Below are 19,426 nucleotides of genomic sequence, written 5' to 3'. Positions count from 1 at the left end.
GCTGGTAGATACTTAAATATAAGAATATATGCTTCATATACCAAATGGCACACTAAGTATACCTTGGTTATGAAATAATTTAAGCTATACAAAAAGTTTTCACAGTCTGAAAATCAGTAAAATGCAGGTTTTTTGAGTTTTTGAGAAGAAATATTGGAGTTAGTCTGGTTTGGAATATATGGTGAGCCACAGAAATGTGAAGAATTTTGCAGGTTACCTGCAAGTGAAATTATTTTTGTTATACTTGTTGTAGTCTCCGTTATGGTGTTATTTCAAGGAGCCTGTATCTTGGGGATGAGGCGCATCATACAAGACTTTTCTTGTGTGTGCATATAGCATAAGACAAGAGGATATTTTAAAATTGAGTTCACACCTGATTTAAGCATCTAAAGCATATGAAACTCAATTTTAAGAGGGTATTGCAAGTTATGGTTGCTAAAGTTCAAGCTGTATTTATTTCTAGAGAAAGATCATTCTTTTTCTGGCTTTGTGCCTTAAGAAAGTGTTGCACAAAGATGGTTTTCATTCCTCCTTCTATAGCACGATACAAATTTGTTACATCCCAAGAATGATGTTCATAGATACATAATATCTGTGTAAATTTCTACAGTTGTTTTTAATTATACTTGAAATGCTGAAAGCAATGTGCGGCTTTCAATATCTTTTTTCAATTATTTGATTGTATGACAAATTGTTTTCTTGAGTAAAGAAATGCTTGAAATACCCTTTCTAATAATCAACCCTTGAAAAACCCTTTCTAATAATCAACAGAGTCTTGTCCAGTTATTTGAAGATTTGCGTAAAGGAACACCAAACATGTTTGTAAATCTGCTGACACCAAAAATGGAAAAGGTTGGTATTGCTGCATGCACTTCAGTACACCTCATAAGAAGTTAAGAAAACCTAATTTATAATACTGAAATATTTAGATGGATCTGCATGTTGTGAGCTTAATGGATTTTACTGAGACCTTTAAGACTAAAAATTTGTTCTTTGCATCCTTCATACATTTCTCAAATAATGTGTTTTACAATCAAATAATCTTAGTGCCTATGAGATAGAAGACCAGCAGAACAAAAAATATAGTCCTTGAGGTCTGTTTATCTCCACAAATCTCTGGCTTTAACATGGAAGTTCACTCAGGGAGAATTATTAACCTTGTAAATTGAGTCTCTTCAGTGGTGTAGAATGCTACACTAAAGGTACAGTTGTATTGGAGATGCAGAATGTCTATACCACAAACCATTTGGTTTTGCCAGACATTTACAAGTACGTGACTGTTCTAAGTAACTCTCCTCATTTTGGTTGTAAGTAGTCACACCAAAAGGTTCTAGAGTTTGTGTAAGTTTATATAACTACAAAGTTGGACAGAAGTGTGAGAAACAAAAATACTGAGGCTATAGTATGCACTACCCTCCCCTTCCTTCCTGTTGCATAAATTTGTTTTACCTTTTTGTTGGAATCTTATATCCTCCCTTGCACACCACTCTGTTTTATAAGCAATGTTAGTGATTCTAATAATAATAGCGCTTGTTTTAATTATTTTCTGTTCTATTTGTTTGCTTGTTTGTTTTAAACCTATTAAATCATATCTTTATGCTTAGATGGAAGGTGTGTTGAGGCAAGGACTTACCATGTTGTCTTGGTCATCTGTCACACTGGAAACTTTCTTTCAAGAAGCTGATCAAGTTCTGCATATTTTTAGACAGCTTTTGAGAAGGGTAATCCAGCTGCTCACTATATAAATAAAATGAAAAGCTTATAGAAATTATTTATAGGACACTATTTTTCATATTCAAACGTAATCTGTACTTATTTTTGTACCATACCATAGAAATTTTTAAAATAGGTTCCTTTTTTTTGGAGTAGGGATATACTTAATTATTCTCTCCTATTATTGCCATCACGTTTGATTTTTGCTTCTGTCCTTAAAATAGAATCTATTTCCACTTCTTGTCTTCACATTCTGGGACTTTAACTCTTATTTTCAGAGTCAATACCTGTCTTTGAGTGCATGTCCATGAGTGCAGCTGCGTAAAAGATACTTCCATGTAAAAACTATTGAGTAGAGAGCTTTAGAACATTAACTCTATTCATAGCGGGCATGTTGTGAAACTGTCCTCTTTGTGCAGCCCATAAAATAATGAAGGAGAATATGCTTTTTCCTCACAGTTCTCTGCATGCTGCTATGTGCTCTTTTACTCTCTTGGTATTTGTCACATAATTTCTGAATTCATTTTATTCCATTTTTAATATCCACATAAATAATTTGGATGATGGGATCAAGCAGACCCTGAAAAAGTTTGCCAATGACACCAAGCTAAATGGGAAATGGGAAAGTGGAGAGCCACCCTGCAGGAAGACCTGAATAGGCATGAAGAGTAGGCTAACAAGAACCTTACAAAGTTCAACAAGGACAAATGTAAGGTCTTGCACTTTATCTACATAATCCACATATTATGCACATAATCCAGGAGTGCAGCATAGGCTGAGATCTACCTGACCAGGGAACAGCTCTGTGAAAAATGACCTGGGCATCCTTGTGGATAACAAATTCAGTTTGAGTGAACGGTGTGCTGCTCCAGCAAAGAAAAGTCAGCAGGATGCTGGGTTGCATTAACCAGCAGAGATAACAGATCACCATCCTCGTCTGCTCAGTGAAGCCAAACCTGGAACTGTATTCAGTTTTGATCCCTGCTATACAAAAGAAATTTGAAGAGGGTTCAGGGAAGGGCCACAGTGATGATCAAAGGACTGGAAAGCCTGACAAATGAGGAAAGGTTGAGAGAAATGGTTTTGTTCACCCTTGAGTAAAGAAGTCTTACGGGAGACCTCAACATCATGATGTAATATTTGAAGATCCACTGCAAAGAAGATGAGGACCCCAGTTTTACAATGGTTTATGTGGGAAAGATGGGGGATAATCATGTTACTTATGGAAAGATTCCAACTTGACCCAAGAAGAAAATTTTTGGCAAATGAGAACAGTCAACCACTGAAATCATCTCACACTGGAAGTGGTGGATTCCCCCCAGGACAATTTTGTGACTCAGCTGGACAGGGTGCTGTGCCATCTTGTCTAGCTGTACTTTTTCCAAGAAAGGTTGGACCAGATGATCTTTGAAGATGATCTTTAAATTTGATATGCTATGATTATATGATTTAACATGCTTGGGGACCAATATTGTCTTGATTTTTCCTCAAGAATTTACCTTGACAGTCAGATTGTCCTTCTGGCTTGATGGTTAAACTCTGTGACTAGTATCTCCTCTATGAATATTGTAAATTGTGTCTACTGTGGTAAGAGATTATTAGTCACTGGTCAGTGTATCGAGTTCTTTTTATATATGGCATAAAATCATACCTATGATCAACGTTCTGTTTGCCATGGTAAAAACAATTCAGTGTAGTTGACCGTATACTAATAATGCAATTATTAGTATAAATGCTGCAATTTAGAATCAAAAACCCAGAAAAAGCCTGTGTTGACTAAAAGAAGGAGAAGGACTGAAGATTAATCCATCAAGCAATTTGCAGTAGACGTCTCCTTTGCCTTGCTGCTAGACTTGTGATGAGTAAGATCATGAACAAGAATCCAATTATATTGATGTAGCTTGTTCTATTACTCTGTTTTATTTAATCTAGAAACTCTGTATCTTTCAGGACAAGAATGATCTAGGGTCTGACTTTTGTTGTTGCCTGTCTGCCTAAAACTGCAGTTAAACCAGCCAGGATACTTTGAGAGTCTAGCCATTGCAAATAACCCTTAAGTTACCATAACTCTTGTCATTATTCACTTTCTTATATCTTGTACTCTTTAACATTCTTGTATTTATTTTTTTGCAAAACATTTTTTTACCTCTTAGAGCTCTCTAAAATAGAATACATTATGCCTTAAAGAGAAGTGTGTGGTATTAACATGATTTTCTCTTTTTAGGTTAATATTATAAGTGACGTGCGGATTGGTTTAATATTAAAAGAAATATCAAATACTTCTTTAGTGAGCTTACCAGTAGATGGTCCTATCAAAATAGAGGATCTATTGACTGACAATGAGGTGTGTACCACTTCACATTTTTCAACTTAAATCCTAGGGCACATTAGAAAAAATGCCTTAGTAAATGAAAATAAAATTTAAAAAATCTCTATGTGGAAATACAGAACTTTATTTATAATTAAATTATTTTGCTTAAAACATTTTATATGAAGATACATTGGTTCTTTGGTAATTGAGATACTTAAGCTGTAGTATTTCATAGATAATCTTATTTAAGTGCTTTGTACTTAGATGAGATTTTTTGTGTATGAAGGACCTCAGACAAATATAGCCTTTCTTCCTCCCTATTTTTCCCAATTTGTTTTAAAGGAGAGGGCAAAAAATGCTTTCTAACAACTATATTTGAAAATCTGAAAGCTTTCTTATTCCAAAATAGGCTAAAAATGTATTAATTATCAAATCAGTGCAAGTAAATAAAATCATTAAGGAGAGTGGAAACAGTATTTGGATAATTTCAGATTCAGACAGTGACCCCCCCTTTCAATACTCAGGATTTTTTTTGAGCACCTAAAAGTGCCCATATTTCAAAAAAGGATTTTTTTTAGGAATTTAAAATATAGTGATAATATAACATAAGTTTTTATAAATATACAAGTATATTTTAATAAATATATATGTTTCATTGAAATAGTTTTGGTGTGATTAATACAATATTTAGGGAAATGTTTTGAATCCCCATGAAGAGAAACAGCAATAAGATAATCAGTGATACTAAGACTTGATATTTTTATTTAACAGGCTTATACTAAAGAATGTGCTGAGTTATTGAACATAAAAAGCATGCACATTGAAGATGCTGTTCAAGATCTAATAGATCTATTTGAAAAGAACTATGAATTTCCATCTCCTAAGCCCTCAGAATCACAAGGTAGTTAATGTTGCTTATTTAAATAAAAAGTTCTGTAGACTTAGCTACTTTTTATTAAAACTGATCAGTTCTAACTAATTTGCTTCAGACTTTTCCCTCCCACTACAATTTCATCTATGTCACAGTTCCACCTTCTTTAACCACTATTAAACTAAATTATTACCTCATGAAATATGAAGGTAATTCAGTTTTCGTGGGGTTCCTAGAGTTAAAAGCTGTCCTTTAGATTAACAAAGTATTTGATCTAGAGGAAGAGCAATAAAGTTCCATTTCTTTCAGTCACTCATCCTAACTCTACCACTTCACATCCCCCCATCTCTAAGTGAAATCCAGTGTTCCTCTCTTATCAGCTCTGTCACCTATTTTGTACTATCCCTCCATTTTTAACTTTCCTGCCACAGCAGAATTATGTGCTTTGCTGGCTGCTCAGTTTAAAGTAGTACAGTCAACTTCTGGCTCTTGTACCCCTGGTTCCCACTTCTTTGGGATGTCATAAAAAGATTTAAGAAGATCCCATACTGTTACAAGAGAAATAGTTTATATTTTGAGGAAGAAAAAAAAAATGTTTTAAGGAAAAAAGTATTTTGAGGCTTAATCATCAGTAGTGGAGCTCTTTCACAGGATTTTTTTCCTTCTGGGTTCAGGTTTCTCCAGGTACAGAGGCATAGGCTGGGTAAATACTCCAGAAGGTTCAATAGCATGCAAAAAAAAAAAAAAAGATGACACAAAAATACTTCTCTGTCTTTTGTTAAATTGTTTATACGGATTTTGACTTTTTTGGCCATTTTGACTGGTATATTAATGTCTGCCTATGCATCTTCAGTAACAGATTGGTAGTGCACAGTGTTTGTTAGGATAAGGCTTATAGGCTAGACCTTAACCACATTCCTGGTGTGAAAAAGTGTCATGAAATAAAACCAGTTTTTGATGATCCAGGTATTACTAAAATAAAAGTCGATATTGTTTAGCCTCTAATGTGGGGACAATATGTTTTAAGGCAGAATATATATGCAATTACAATTTTTTTTTTAAATTTACAGGAAAAGAAAAACATATAGCATTTGAAGGTAGAGAGAAGGAGAAAGAAAAAACTCTTGCTGAAGGATCTCAAAGTGATGATAGCAAGGGCAATGATAAAGAAGAAGAGTTTAAAAAGGTATTTTGTGAAAATAAGGAAATTATTTTTAGACCAATTGGATTAGTAAACAGGACCTTGAGTTTTGGTAGCTGCATATCTATATTACAGAAAAACATCACATGGACAGTATTAAATGAAATTTACAAATTATAAAATAGCTTGCCTAAAAAGAGCATTTAAGATGGATTTTAGTTTTCCCAAATATATTGCATGTTATTCCAATTATCACCTTTATTAAACAAATTCTTGACACATGTGGTAAATATAAAAATTGGAGACAATAACGTACCTAAGCCATAACACAGGCTTTCCTTCTTAGGTAGACAGGATCTTTCATCCTTTCTATCCTTCTCTTCCAACTTCATCAATAAAGATTATCTTTGTGCTTTTTCCATGAAGAATCTCTTCAATCTCTTCATGTTCAGCAGAGAAGGAAGGTAGAAGTACAGAACAAAGGCTCTCAAACTTACAACCACAAATGCAATAATGCTATGATGTTACATTGTTTTTCTAATAGTGATCATTTAATGTAGCCATAGTTTCATATTCTTAATCCAGTTAGATTTTACTGTATTTGTCTCTTATTCAAAACGGGTACATACACATCAATATTCTTAAATAATTCATGGTTTAGTTTTGTGGCTTGGTTTTGTGTTTGTTCTTTTTTTAATATGGAAAGCTTTTCTGAAGGAGCTTATTTCAAACAGATTTCAGTATTTTGTATCTGAATAAGCCAAGTTTTTTCTCACATACTGTACTCTCTTTTCCATGCAGTTTTTTCTTATTTACTTACTTATAACTCCCAACTTCTCACTTTGTGTTTTTCATGTTTCATTTATGCTTACAGCATAAATTCCTTCTGACAAAACCAATTAGGTTTGACTTAAAACCTTTTTGCAATAATTTTCAGGTTTCTCTGGGAATATGATGCTAAATAATGTATGGTTTATTTATTACAGAACTGTAAAGACTTACTTGCCTATTTCAGTCGCCGGCTGCTAATCAGCCTGCAGAAAGCAACCAGACTGTCTTTGGATCGTATTAAAAGAAGAATGAGTGTTCCAATGTAAGTTGCAAACGAAAGGTTCCTTCAAGTATGCACTTTTTATGAATTCTTCATGATAATGGCAAGATCCATACAAAATCAGTCTCCTGTCACCCTGAAAATTAAACCTGATAATGTTTTCATAGTTTTAGTTACTTTCCCATGGGAGTCTGGTAAACATAAGTTGTTTATCACATTCCTTCTGAGAAATGTTTTTTGATGGACATTTTGCATGACCGGTGTGCTTGGTAAGGTGGTAATTTAATTATCCAATCCCTGCCATTGTCAAGAATTTATAAATACTGGAGTCAGGAAATAAAAAGTCATGGGTTTTTTGTTCTAACACCGAAGGTAGTAGTGTGAATCATTTTGTGTCCTTTAGTGACAGTCTCCTATGATTTCTATAGATTCTATAGATTCTTCTCTGCTCAAACAGGCATACATATCAGAGACAGAATTGTTTCAGTACAATATAGTGTATATTGAGAAGTCTACTTAGAATTCTCTTAAGAGAATTTATTTCAAGCAAATGAAGTTCATGATGTTTTGTCATTAATATTTGTTAAAGTCTGAATTATTTTTTTCTTTTTCTAAGGACATTTTTCATAAAAACTGTATTGAAATCCTTATCAAAATCAATAGGAATTTTTATGGTTTCCTTCATTTTCATCTACTGCATCATATTGTTGAATCTTCTCTTATTGGGTCACTATATCACACCACATCATTTAAAATTATACTTTTCTCCATGTTTTTAGGTTTTAATTTTAGTTTTGAGTAGGTTATTATCATGTTTTTATCATTTTGCACTAGCTTGTCATCTTTGAAAATTTTTCCATTTTGTTGAATACTTTTCTAAAATGTAATGGGAAAACTTTTGCTCTTGATAGGTTGTTGCATGTAATGGTCAGTGAGACCTTCTTATGCCCTGTTCAAAGCACTTGCAGAGTTCCATCATTCTGAACCCAAGAGACTAAAATCCTGAATCAGAAAATAATCTGGATAAAAAATTCTGAAAGCAATGGCTGGATCCAAGCTAACCTTTGTCAGAATGGTGGAGCTCTAGCTATTTTCTTTATTCTTTAAACAATAAACTTATGCAAGTTTGGGGAATAGCACATAGTTTCATGTGAAAATTCACCACGTGTGTTTTGTCAGAAAATGTAGTTCAAAATTATATTTCTCAGATGAACTAAGGAGATTTTGTGATGAAGTGTTTATGAAATGTGTCAAAATTATTTTATAGAAAATCTGAGGACATCACTCCTTTTCTAAAAGCAGAAATACACCTTGATATTCCCAACCTGGTAAGTTTTATATCATATAGGTAAGGTATGATACACTGCTTGTAGTTATCCCTGCATTTGCCCAAGTGCAGGGTATGCTTCCACTGGACCAGCATCTGTTCCAAAGGAGAGCACTTGCTCACATCCTTCAGTGTGCTGAGAGCACTGGTGAAATGTGCTCACAGTCCCAGTGCTCTGGCCTGTGTCTCAGTGGTGTTTGCAGAACCTAGTTTTTTAACGTTGTGTGGTTTAGCAATTACACTGCAATCTGTTCATCCATGTTCTTTGCAGAATTATTACAGTTCTCCTCACATATAGTAGTTACATTACTGGAATAGGTTCTTCATCTTGCATTACTATTATTATTATTATTATTATTATTATCATAATCATAATCATCATCATTATCATCATCATTATCATTTTTACTATTACTATCATTATCATTATCATTATCATAATATTTTAACTCTTATTTGTGTAATCTAAATTCTTTTGTTGAATTTCAGTAATGAACATTAACTTTGCTCAGTTTGGCTTTAGCCACCTAAATGGGAAGTTAGACGACCAGAATGAGGAACACTGAGCAGAAACAGAAGATTCAAAACCAGAAAAAGGAGTTGTGGACATCTACATACAGGGGAAAAAAAGACAGCTCAATTGCAAAGAACTAAAGCATTAGTTTGTTTTCCTTTTGTAAAGTAAGATAAATATGTGTCAGCCATATGCATTTCTTATTTTATGAAAGTAACAAAATTTCTCAAATGTTTTATAAAGATTAATGGTTTTATATTGAAATTACAATGAAAAAAGGGTTCTGCTCAAAGGTGGTATTTCTTTTGACATTGAACAGGTGTTCATATCATCATTCTGTTATACATTCACATTGTGTGTGTGTACACGATACGCAAGTTCTGCCGAAGTGTAGAATACTTACCTTTTTGATATTTATAGAAGCATAAAGCATCAAGCTCTTCCTGCTGCAAAGGAAGTACATTTCTCTTTTCAGCCCTCAAATGCTTGGCTAATCCAGGGCCATAATCAAGTAATTCTGGGTAAAATTAGCACTTTGCTAATGCTACTAAGATTTTGCAAGAGCATTGCTTTTTTGTATGCAGCTGCTCATACATAAGGCCCCAGAAGGGTGGGAAGTAGTGGTTGCACCATAGAATATGATTTCTAACGATTTGTTATTCTAGAGTGTAAAAAACAAGGCTTGTAATGTTTTCCTACACATTATATAGAAGTCATCATAAAAATGATGTTTTAAATGCTGTAGGTAGGAGTTTATAAAATAGCTGTAAAAAAAGCCAATAAATCTATCTGCTTATATACTTGATTGCCATTTCACCCACAGTATGACTGTATAATTAGATAGTAGGTCACTACAGTATGTTTCATCTCTTTAGAAGCAATTCTGAGCCAGACAACCTCCTAATGTTATATTTTCCAACTTCTCTACTGGGGTAAGCTCTGCAATTCACTATGATTGGAGTAAAACTCACATCTCAAAAATGACAGTCAGTTGCATTTATTTCAACAATTTTTCAACTGTTTTAAATAGGTAATTCTTCCCAGTTTAGATGATATACAGCACGCCATCAATCGCATGATTCAGTTAACATTGGAAGTAAGTCGTGGAATTGCTCAGTGGGGACAGAGGCATTTGCAAAAGTCTATTTTAAAAACAGAACCAAGCACACAGCAAGCAGCTTCTTCAGGCTTTGGATCACAAGGAAAAAAAGCCAAAAAAGGGGAAAGTAAGTGGTTTGTTTAGGTTTTGTTTTACTTTTTTACTTTACTTTTTGCCTTAATAACTATGCCATATATAAATATTTGTGGATAAGCTCAGTTTTCATCATAAAAGCCTACTGTGGATTGTTTTACATTGATTTTGAGGGTTTATTTTGATTTAATTGTCTGTATTTTTCAGAAATAGATTTTCAGGCTTATGTAAGTATTACAGCTCTAAAAAACAAGAAGCAAAAAACTTTGAAAAATTGCTAGATTCTGAATATTCTACTTAATTTAAGGCAAAGTAAGCTGTTGATCAATCTTTTTACCTACTTATTGTGGAATGTACACATAATGATATAGCTGAAGCCATAAACCATGACTTTCTACTAAATTTCATTGAAATATTGAGATACAGAAAAAGCCAGATTTCAGGAAAGATTTTAATTGCGGGATATATTCCTAGATCAGATTATAAAACACCTCAAATGTTTTTTCCTGTGAATGAAAAATATTTGACTGAAGACAGACCTACATCCATTTTAGTCAAATACTTTATTTCCTAATATTATTTCCAAGCATCTCTCCATACATTTTGCAAGCTACCATAAAAGCCTAAATATGTTTTTACCATCTGGTTTTCTTAGCTGTTTGGCTGACCCAGTGGTATGCAATATAGTTACATCTTTGTTATCGTTCCTTTGAAAAGTCTGTAACATCTTGGAAAGTTTTTCTGACAGTCCAGAGCAGTTACTTTATTCTTCTACTGATGTGTCTTATATGATTCTAACCTCTTTTAATGGGCTTCAAGCAGGGTGGCAGTAGCCAATCCTCATCAGGCACTCAGAGTCTTTTCCTCTTCTGTGTCAAAATACTGAATCAGCAAATTACCATTTTCATAACCTTTAACTAGATATTAGCAACACCTGGGGGCATATGTTAAGGATAGGGCAATGAGATTATGGAGTACACTAGTAAGGATAGATGAATCTGAGACTGTTTCCAGTAAGCAGAGCCCAGAAGAGGTCTTCAGAGTAAAAGAGATTTTAGAGTTCTCTTTAATCCCCCTCATTAAACAATATATGCAGTGGGAAGGGTGGATTTTTCTTCTTCATTTGCTGAAATCTGCTTCAAAATGCTCAGGCATTATTATGACAGAATTAGAATTGAAGAATATCAGATCTGAAGAATCTGAAGAATATCAGAGTCAATACATTGACCCTGATAGTATCAGCAATTAATAAAACAGTTCCAGAAGATTACACTGCTTTAAGCAGTATATACAATTTAAAAACTTTAATTATAAGAATTTTTTTTAAAAAAATGAAATAATAATGAATGTCTATGAGGCCTTTGACATGCTGCTTAAATTAAAATGGAGAAAATTAAATTTGTGAATGAAGAAGACTGTTTTCTTTCCATTTGAAAGCCTTCATTTTAGACTGAATTTGCTCTAGCTGTATAGTGCCTGGCATGAGCTAGCAGCTGCTACTTTAGCTGAAGTTAGGATAGGATATTCAGCCTTACTGAAGCTCAGTTTGGTATGGATAGGTTTAGGAGAGAATTCTAATCAGACTTTCAACAATTCATTGATTGATATATAATTTTATTTTACAGAAGGAACTGATGATATGGTTGTCAGAAAGCTAAAAAATTTTTATGCAGGTGTTGCAGAAAATGAAGCTATTACTAAAATAATTGTGCTTCTCTCTTCTGCTGGGAATTCTCTAAAAGAAGGAGTTAGTGAAGTTCTGCAAGAGTTTGATAAATATAAGGTGCTGTGGACAGAAGATAAAGATACCAAATTTCAGGTCAGTCTAACGATGATAATTTACAGGACTATTCTTCATTAATCCTATCTTTTGAAATCAGAAAACATTTGGATAAACCAAGGATAAAAATATGGAGAAAAATAATTTATAGCTGAAATTCTTTTATCTTTCTGTAGGAATGATACTATATCTACTAAGGAGAAGTAATAGCATTTTACTTCTGTGTAAATTTTTGTGTTTTCGTTTGCCTTTTCCTGCTTCTGTGCCGTTCTAGATACTGAAAACCTGGTAGTTGCTTTATTTTGTTTATGTAATTATGGATTTTTGGCCATGAGAAAGCAACCCAGTGTGATATGAGGCATGTCTGTGCAGACACAGGTAGCATGGGGAATTAACAAGAGGAGTTAGAAACATGCACACACCTGCTAGGCTACTGGTATCACAGGGATATGGTGAGATTGCACCTATGAGTCGAGTGTTGGAATGGAAGGACACAGGCTGTTTAAGAAGGCTAGGCAGGGAAGACCAGGCCAGAATTAAAAGGAGAGCAGGGACAGGTGACATTTTTGTGGGGATCTGCTACAGGCTGCCTGACCAGGAAGTCCAAGCAGATGAAACTTTCTGTAGACAGACAGGATCAGCCTCACATTCACAAACCCTGATCCTCATGGGGGACTTCAACCACTCCGATATCTGCTGGAGGAACAACACAGCAGGGCATAAGCAATCCAGAATGTTCCTGGAATGTGTTGATGATACTTCTTTGACCAAATAATTGAAGAGCCAATGAGAAGAGGCGCCATAGTCTATCTTGCTCTCACCAATGAGAAGTTGGTGGGGAAAGTGAAGCTCAAGGGCAGTCTTGGCTGCGGTGACCATGAAATGGTGGAATTCAAGATGAGTTTATGAGGGTTAGAACCCCACCAATTCATGAACAGGGCTGAAAATTTGCTGTTAGTCTAATTAAAATTTTAAGTCTAATCAAATTAATGCTACTAGCTTGATCTAGTTACTACAAAGGAATAGGATGCTGCTAGAGTGAAAGCTTCAATAATAAGGCAATTTTTATACACACACGTTTAATTTCTACATTCTTCCTTTTCCACTATGCCTGTCTAGGTACTCTTAGACAGAAGAGTAGAAGTGGGATAAAGCTTTCAGTATTTATTACTTGCCCATGCCGTGTAAGCATAATCAATACATATCTTAAGTAATATTTCTGAAATGCAGCAGAATCACAAAACATTTCTACCCTTGAGTTCTGCTCAAGGGTACTACTTAGAAATTGTATTTTATTGTGATTGTTTCACACATAGTTTGGCTTATGAGGTAGTCTTCCTGTAAGTGTGGGGCACATGTTTCACCTGTTTTGTCACTTGTTTTCACAAAACAAGTGGGTCCTTAATATGTCTTGTTTATCTGTTCCTCTGTTTAATTTGGTTGGAATTTCCCAAAAAGGTTGAGTGTTACTGGCATTCATTTTACTATGCTAGCAAGGCTACAGAAGGCTAAAAACAAATATAATAATTGTATACATTTTCAGTAATTACTGAATAACAGTTACAACATCTTTTACCAAAATTATGGAAAAGGACCTTTGTTGATTGACATTTTATACTGCACACAGGAATTTTTTGCTACTGATCCCTCTCTGTCTGAAATTAAAGAAGAAATAGTTCACTACGATATGTTTGAGCAAGAGATGAAAAATTTAAAACCCGTTATTCTTCTTGGTCCAATTGAATTGCACACAGGTATGACATTTTCTTATCTTAGTATGTACAGTAAGATAATGAGTAAAATAGTCACAGAGTCACAAAAGACGCCTAGTTGAAAGGGACCCACAAGGATCATTGAGTCCAACTCCTGACCCTGCACAGCACCATCCCCAAGAATCACACCAAGTACCTGAGAATATTGTCCAAATACTTCTTGAACTCTGTCAGGCTGGTGCTGTGACCATTTCCCTGGGGAGCCTGTTCCAGTGTCCAACCACTTCTGGGTGAAGAACCTTTTTCTAATATCCACCCTAACCCTCCCCTGACACAACTTCAAGCCATTCCTCTGTGTCCTGTCACTGGTTACTGCAAAGAACACATCAGTGCCTGCCCCTCCTCTTCCCCTCACAAGCAAAGTTGCAACTGCAATAAGGTCTCCCCTCTTTCTCTTCCCCAGGCTGAACAGAACAAGTAACCTTGGCTGTTTCTCATTTGGCTTCTACCCAAGGCTCTTCATTATCCTCATTGCTCTCCTTTGGATGCTCTCTAATAGTTTAGTATCTTTCCTATTTTGTGGTGGCCAAAACTGCATACAGGGCTCAAGATGAGGCTGCCCCAGCCCAGAACAGAGCTGGACAATCCCCACCCTTGTGTGGCTGGTAATACTGTACCTGCTGTACCCCAGGACATGCTTGGGCCTCCTGACTGCCAGGGCACTGCTGACTCATGTTCAACTTTCTGTCAACCAGAAGCCCCAGATTCCCTTCTGTGCCACTGCTTTCCAGCATCTCATTCTCCAGTCTGTCTGTACATCCAGGGTTGCCCCATTCCAGGTGCAGAATCCAGCACATTACCTTGTTGAACTAGATAGGGTTGGTCATTGCCCAGCCCTTTGATTTATTGAGGTCTCTCTGCAGGGCCTCTGTGTCTTCAAAAGAGTTAACAGCTCCACTTAGTTTGTGAACTTCCTTAGTATTCCTTCCAGTTCTATGTCCAAGTCATTTATGAAACTATTGAAGAACGCAAGTTCTAAAATGGAGCCTTGTGGAATTTCTCTAGTGCCAGGTCCCCACTCTGATGTCACCTCATTCCCTGTAATCCTTTGTGTCTAACCTGCGAGCCAGCTGCTCCCCTGATGTGTTTATCCAGCTGTATGCTTTGTCCAGAAGGATACTATGAGAGCCAGGTTTATTCTTGTAAATATGAATATATATATTGAAATATATCTAGACATATTTCAATATGAATAGGAATCACTGAAGAGATCTCATTGGCTGTCAGCCAGGGCTCACTCAGATCCTCCTAAGAAATCTGACTTTAAAAAAGCCTCCATTCTCCTTGCCTTCTCTGCTTGTAAATGTGGAAACTAAGTTCTGTCATGACTGTGAAGTTGTTATGGAGGCTTTCCAAAGAGTTAATAATGTGTATTGACACTGATTTGATTATCCTTGGTACTCCTGTCGGCCACCAGGTCAGCCAATGATTATAAAGAGTGTTGGAAGCATAAAGCACCTTCTTTGGTACTGGTGAAAGACTAGCACTTACAGCATTAATGTGTTTTTCACTTTCAATGTTTGTTTCAGGAGGAGGCATGGCTACTTAGTCAGTCCCATTTTTAGTATCTCTAGCTCTCAGAACATTGTGTTCTGAATTAAGCTGTTTGTTCTATGGTATTTGTGCTACAGCTGATTGTGCTAAGGATTCCAAAGGCACTTATCCCTTCCACCTCACAGATTATTACAAGGCTAACACATCTTCTCTGAACCAAATCTCTGGGTGGTATCTAGCAAAAAGTGGTAAATATGTTCTGTTGCAAATATTGATGTGGCTGCATTTCTAATGAGCAATCCTTTTCTTCTGACAGATTAATTTGATTAGATTAAGAAATAATCTGTAAAATTTGTTTTGCACATCAGAGAAGCAGAAACTGTCTGCTTTGAAGACTGAAGTTAATTTCAGGATCTTGGTGGTGTGTTAACCCTATTTCTTTCAATGAACAAGCAAAAATGTCAGACTGTTGAATGCACATCCTCATCCAGTTCCTGAATGTAGTTTCTTCTTAATGAGACCACTCTGGAAAATTCTATCTATTATTGTGTGACCAAGAGTAGTAAGAAAGAGTGTATCCAAAAGAACATGGATTTTGTTGATGGTCACAGTACTCCCTCACCTGTGACCACTGCATCAAAGGGACCCAAGTCCTCTAGGTTACAGAATAAAGGTATTAAATGTCATTTATGATCTGGGACAGAGGCTAGTTTCATTGACTCAGTTTAGGTTTGGGAACTGATTTATCATGATTTACAGATTTTTAACTTCTGGCAGGGTGTGGTAATTTTCTTGAAAAATTCCTGGCCTTCAGAAATAATTTCTTTAATGTTAATAGACACATTATTAAAGGAGAATCTATAACTGATACAAAATTTGTTTTGTGAGCAGAAATGTTTAATGCTGTTAGTATATTTGGCTTTTTTTTTTACCAGAGTACAAAATGCTGCCTAATAAAATCTTATTTTTTTTCTGAAAATAAATTTGAATTCTTGACTCTTCTGTGTCTTCATTACTGGTTTGTGCTTATATATTAACTGCATATAACATGATGTGTCACCTTACAGTTTTAGCTGTGAACTATTCCAAGTCACAGTTTTGAAGTCCCAAGATACCATTTCCGCAATGGGTATAAAGCAGCTAAATATCACTGATTTTTATACATTTGGTTACTGTGTATCAAAGTTGATCTCTGAAAAGCCACATTAATAAGTAGACATTTTGTTCTTTATTCATCTTCTCTATGTGCTCCACTAGGTAAGCTTACCAATATGTTTTACAGATAACATAATATACAGTAAAACAACAGAAATATATTTAATCATAGTTGAAATTGTTTTGAAACTTTTAAAATGCTGTAATAGAATTGCTGTTTTCTAATTGCTGTTAAGGAACCATATGTGATGATGCAGGATTTTTAAAGGAAAAAGTTAAGATATGAATTGAATAATTTTATTTTTTTTATTGTTTTTTTAAACCAGGACCGCTGAAAAAAGCTTTGGCAATTGAAGCAAGTTCCTGGAAGATGGTCCTCTGTCGTTATTTAAATGAGGAATATAAAACAAAATTGCTAGACCTCGTGTCGTTCATAAATGAACACATAAACAAATTGTCTCGACCTCTGTCTGACTTAGATGATGTCAGATTAGCAATGGAAGCTTTATCTGCCATTCAAGAAAAGAGATCAGATATAGATATGTCTATGGGACCTATTGAGGTAAGATGATTTTTAATTTTTTATATTCAAAAAACATTATTGTTATAATTAATAATACATATAGTGTCATAGGATAAGATGAACTTTGAACTCTAACAATGAGTTCACTGTCTTGAAGGAATTAGGCTGAAAATGGGAAACAAAATATTGTTTTGGTGTTTTTATATTATAAATTATGAATCAGATAATTTGATAGATTCTGTATTAATACAAAACAGATAAAAATATTTTTCAAATTATAATATATAAACAATCTAGGAGACAACATGTAGAAATAAGATGAGAACACAAGACAAGGGAGCGCTATGCTTCCTTTTGCTTTCATTAGCCTTAATCCTCTTACATTTTCTGTGTGTGTAAACAAACATCTTGATCAACTAACCCCTTGAAATATAGCCAGAGAATATTCATGGATCCACACATCATGGTATGCTGTCAAAAAATGGCAACATTCTTTTAGTTTTTTCTATAAGAAAGAAGCTGAAAGAAGCTAAAACAAGCTCTATAAGTACTTGGTATTTACTATCACTCTCTGAAACAATCAGCTTAATAGAAGAAATTAGCTTTATATTTTCATCCACCTTTTGATGAAGAAATTTTTTGCTGTATAGTGAGATTTTCTTTTTTGACAACTGATTATGACATTTGAAAGGAGTTTTTGTAATTGTTGTCACTTCTGCTAGTTTTATGGTAAGAATGTGGGTTTTGTCTTAGCAATTTATGCAGTGGTTTGTAAGAAAAAAAATGAGTTCTGTGATTAAATGATGTAGAGTCAAACTGTGGAATACAGCCACCTTCCTACGTGTGTATCAAGTATGTTAGAAAGTCTTAACTGTACACCAAATAGAAGAACCTGAACAATAATTTAAACATTTAAAGTAATATTCACATCTACTAAGTGTTATTGGTCTGTCTTCAGGATATGGTAATCATGCTCATAGGTGTTAAATAAAGCAAGCAAGAGGAACTGAGTTCAGCACTGTCTACTTGCTAGGTTTTTCATGTGTAGGAAATGATGCAAACTTTGTAAATAAATGAAAGCTACTTAAAAAGAATGAAGTGTTAACATTTTTATTACTACTGTGCTTCTGCCACTTTGAGATTAATATTTAAAATAATGATCTTTCCCAAACTACTTATATTTCACATATCTCACAAACATTTACTTCCTTTCTATCTTAATATAATGAGTTCTGTCAATGTCAGTAGGGCTAGTCATGTTAACAAGTCACCCTTACTTTTTTTTTTCTCCAGGGGATGAGTAACCCTAGACACCAGTGCAGGCTAGGTAAAAATCAGCATTGCAGTAAAAAAACTAAGTTATTTTTTGAAAGTACACCAAAGTGAACATAAGCCAGAAAAGTCCCTTTTACGAGTTGTTTTGCCAGCAGGTTGAGGGACATGATTCCCTGTGCTCTGGGATATGAGGTTTATCTGGAATGCCATGTCCAGTGCTGGGCTTCCCATTATGAGACAGACATGGGCATACTGGAGCGAGTCCAGCAAATGATGAATAAAATATGAAAATTAGCTTACTATTAAATAATGCAGTGTGTGTAGGAGGAGGATCATAAAGCAAAAGATATGAAAAAAAATTTCCAATGAGAACAAACTATAAGAAAGATTTGTTCCATTACAGATACATATGCATATATTTGACAGTTCAGCAAACTTAGCAAAAAAAGGTTTTATAGATGATATGGCAAAATATTTACAGATGTGTTACTTAGTATGCACAGTTATTCAGAGTTAGGGAAAATCCATCAAAATCTGTACTCAGGTAGAATGTAGATAATTGAAATAAAATACCATTGACATGATAAAATTTTATATTTTCTGATATTAAATCTATGGTGTTTCTGTTTGTTTTCCTAGTCTTTCATCCAAGACATCTCCGAAGAACTAATTTTTTCTGTTGTTCCCTAGTTCTTCATTCCTCATCCTTATTAAAAAAACAACAAACAGTTATGCCTAAAATATAAGAACATATGCTCTATGAAATGTTTTTTACAAATTTGATCTATGTTTCCTCAAATGAACTTATAATATATTCCTAAGGTTGTTTTTGTTTTTGTTTTTGTTTTTTCCATCTAGGAAGCCTACAGCATTTTAAATGCATTTAAAGTGGAAATTACAAAAGAGGAATCAGAAGGTGTTGATTCAATGAGATATGCTTTTAATAAATTAAATAACCAAGCTGTGAGTATATAAAATTATGTTGCTTTCTGTTTGTGGAAAACATGCAAGTTTCTTCAGGTTATAAATGAGGGTGTGAGACCAATTGTCCATCCTCTCTGATTTCTCACTCTTGACATCAGTTGTGCAGCAGTGTCTGTATCTTCTCTTAGTATGTTCATTTTCTAATTTCATTTTTATAGGGAACTTTTATATTTAAATACTATTGTAGCTTTTAAATACATGTGTAAAATCTGCAAGAAAATACTCTTTCATTTCCAGGTCTTTTTGTCATTCTTGTCTGATCAGGGAGTTTATTACCCTTAAGTTACATTTTTCTAAGAAGCGCATACTCTGCCATAAAGTGT

At 34.6% G+C, this 19,426-nt stretch overlaps 1 protein-coding gene across 1 annotated transcript in view; it reads left to right on the top strand.

Moving 5' to 3' along the window:
• DNAH8 (dynein axonemal heavy chain 8) overlaps positions 1-19,426 on the top strand; it is a 121,122-nt gene that overhangs the window by 20,795 nt on the left and 80,901 nt on the right. The window contains 12 exon segments of the mRNA XM_033512619.1: positions 772-852; positions 1,605-1,721; positions 3,938-4,057; positions 4,796-4,925; positions 5,966-6,081; positions 7,023-7,121; positions 8,323-8,415; positions 9,959-10,154; positions 11,746-11,939; positions 13,528-13,654; positions 16,648-16,883; positions 18,978-19,082. Coding sequence (XP_033368510.1) covers positions 772-852; positions 1,605-1,721; positions 3,938-4,057; positions 4,796-4,925; positions 5,966-6,081; positions 7,023-7,121; positions 8,323-8,415; positions 9,959-10,154; positions 11,746-11,939; positions 13,528-13,654; positions 16,648-16,883; positions 18,978-19,082 — 1,614 coding nt within the window.

Source organism: Parus major, chromosome 3, assembly GCF_001522545.3.
Source record: "Parus major isolate Abel chromosome 3, Parus_major1.1, whole genome shotgun sequence".
In the NCBI taxonomy this organism is placed as follows: Eukaryota; Metazoa; Chordata; class Aves; order Passeriformes; family Paridae; genus Parus; species Parus major.
Note: the sequence above shows the minus strand (reverse complement) of the source record. Positions and strands in the feature narration are given on the sequence as shown.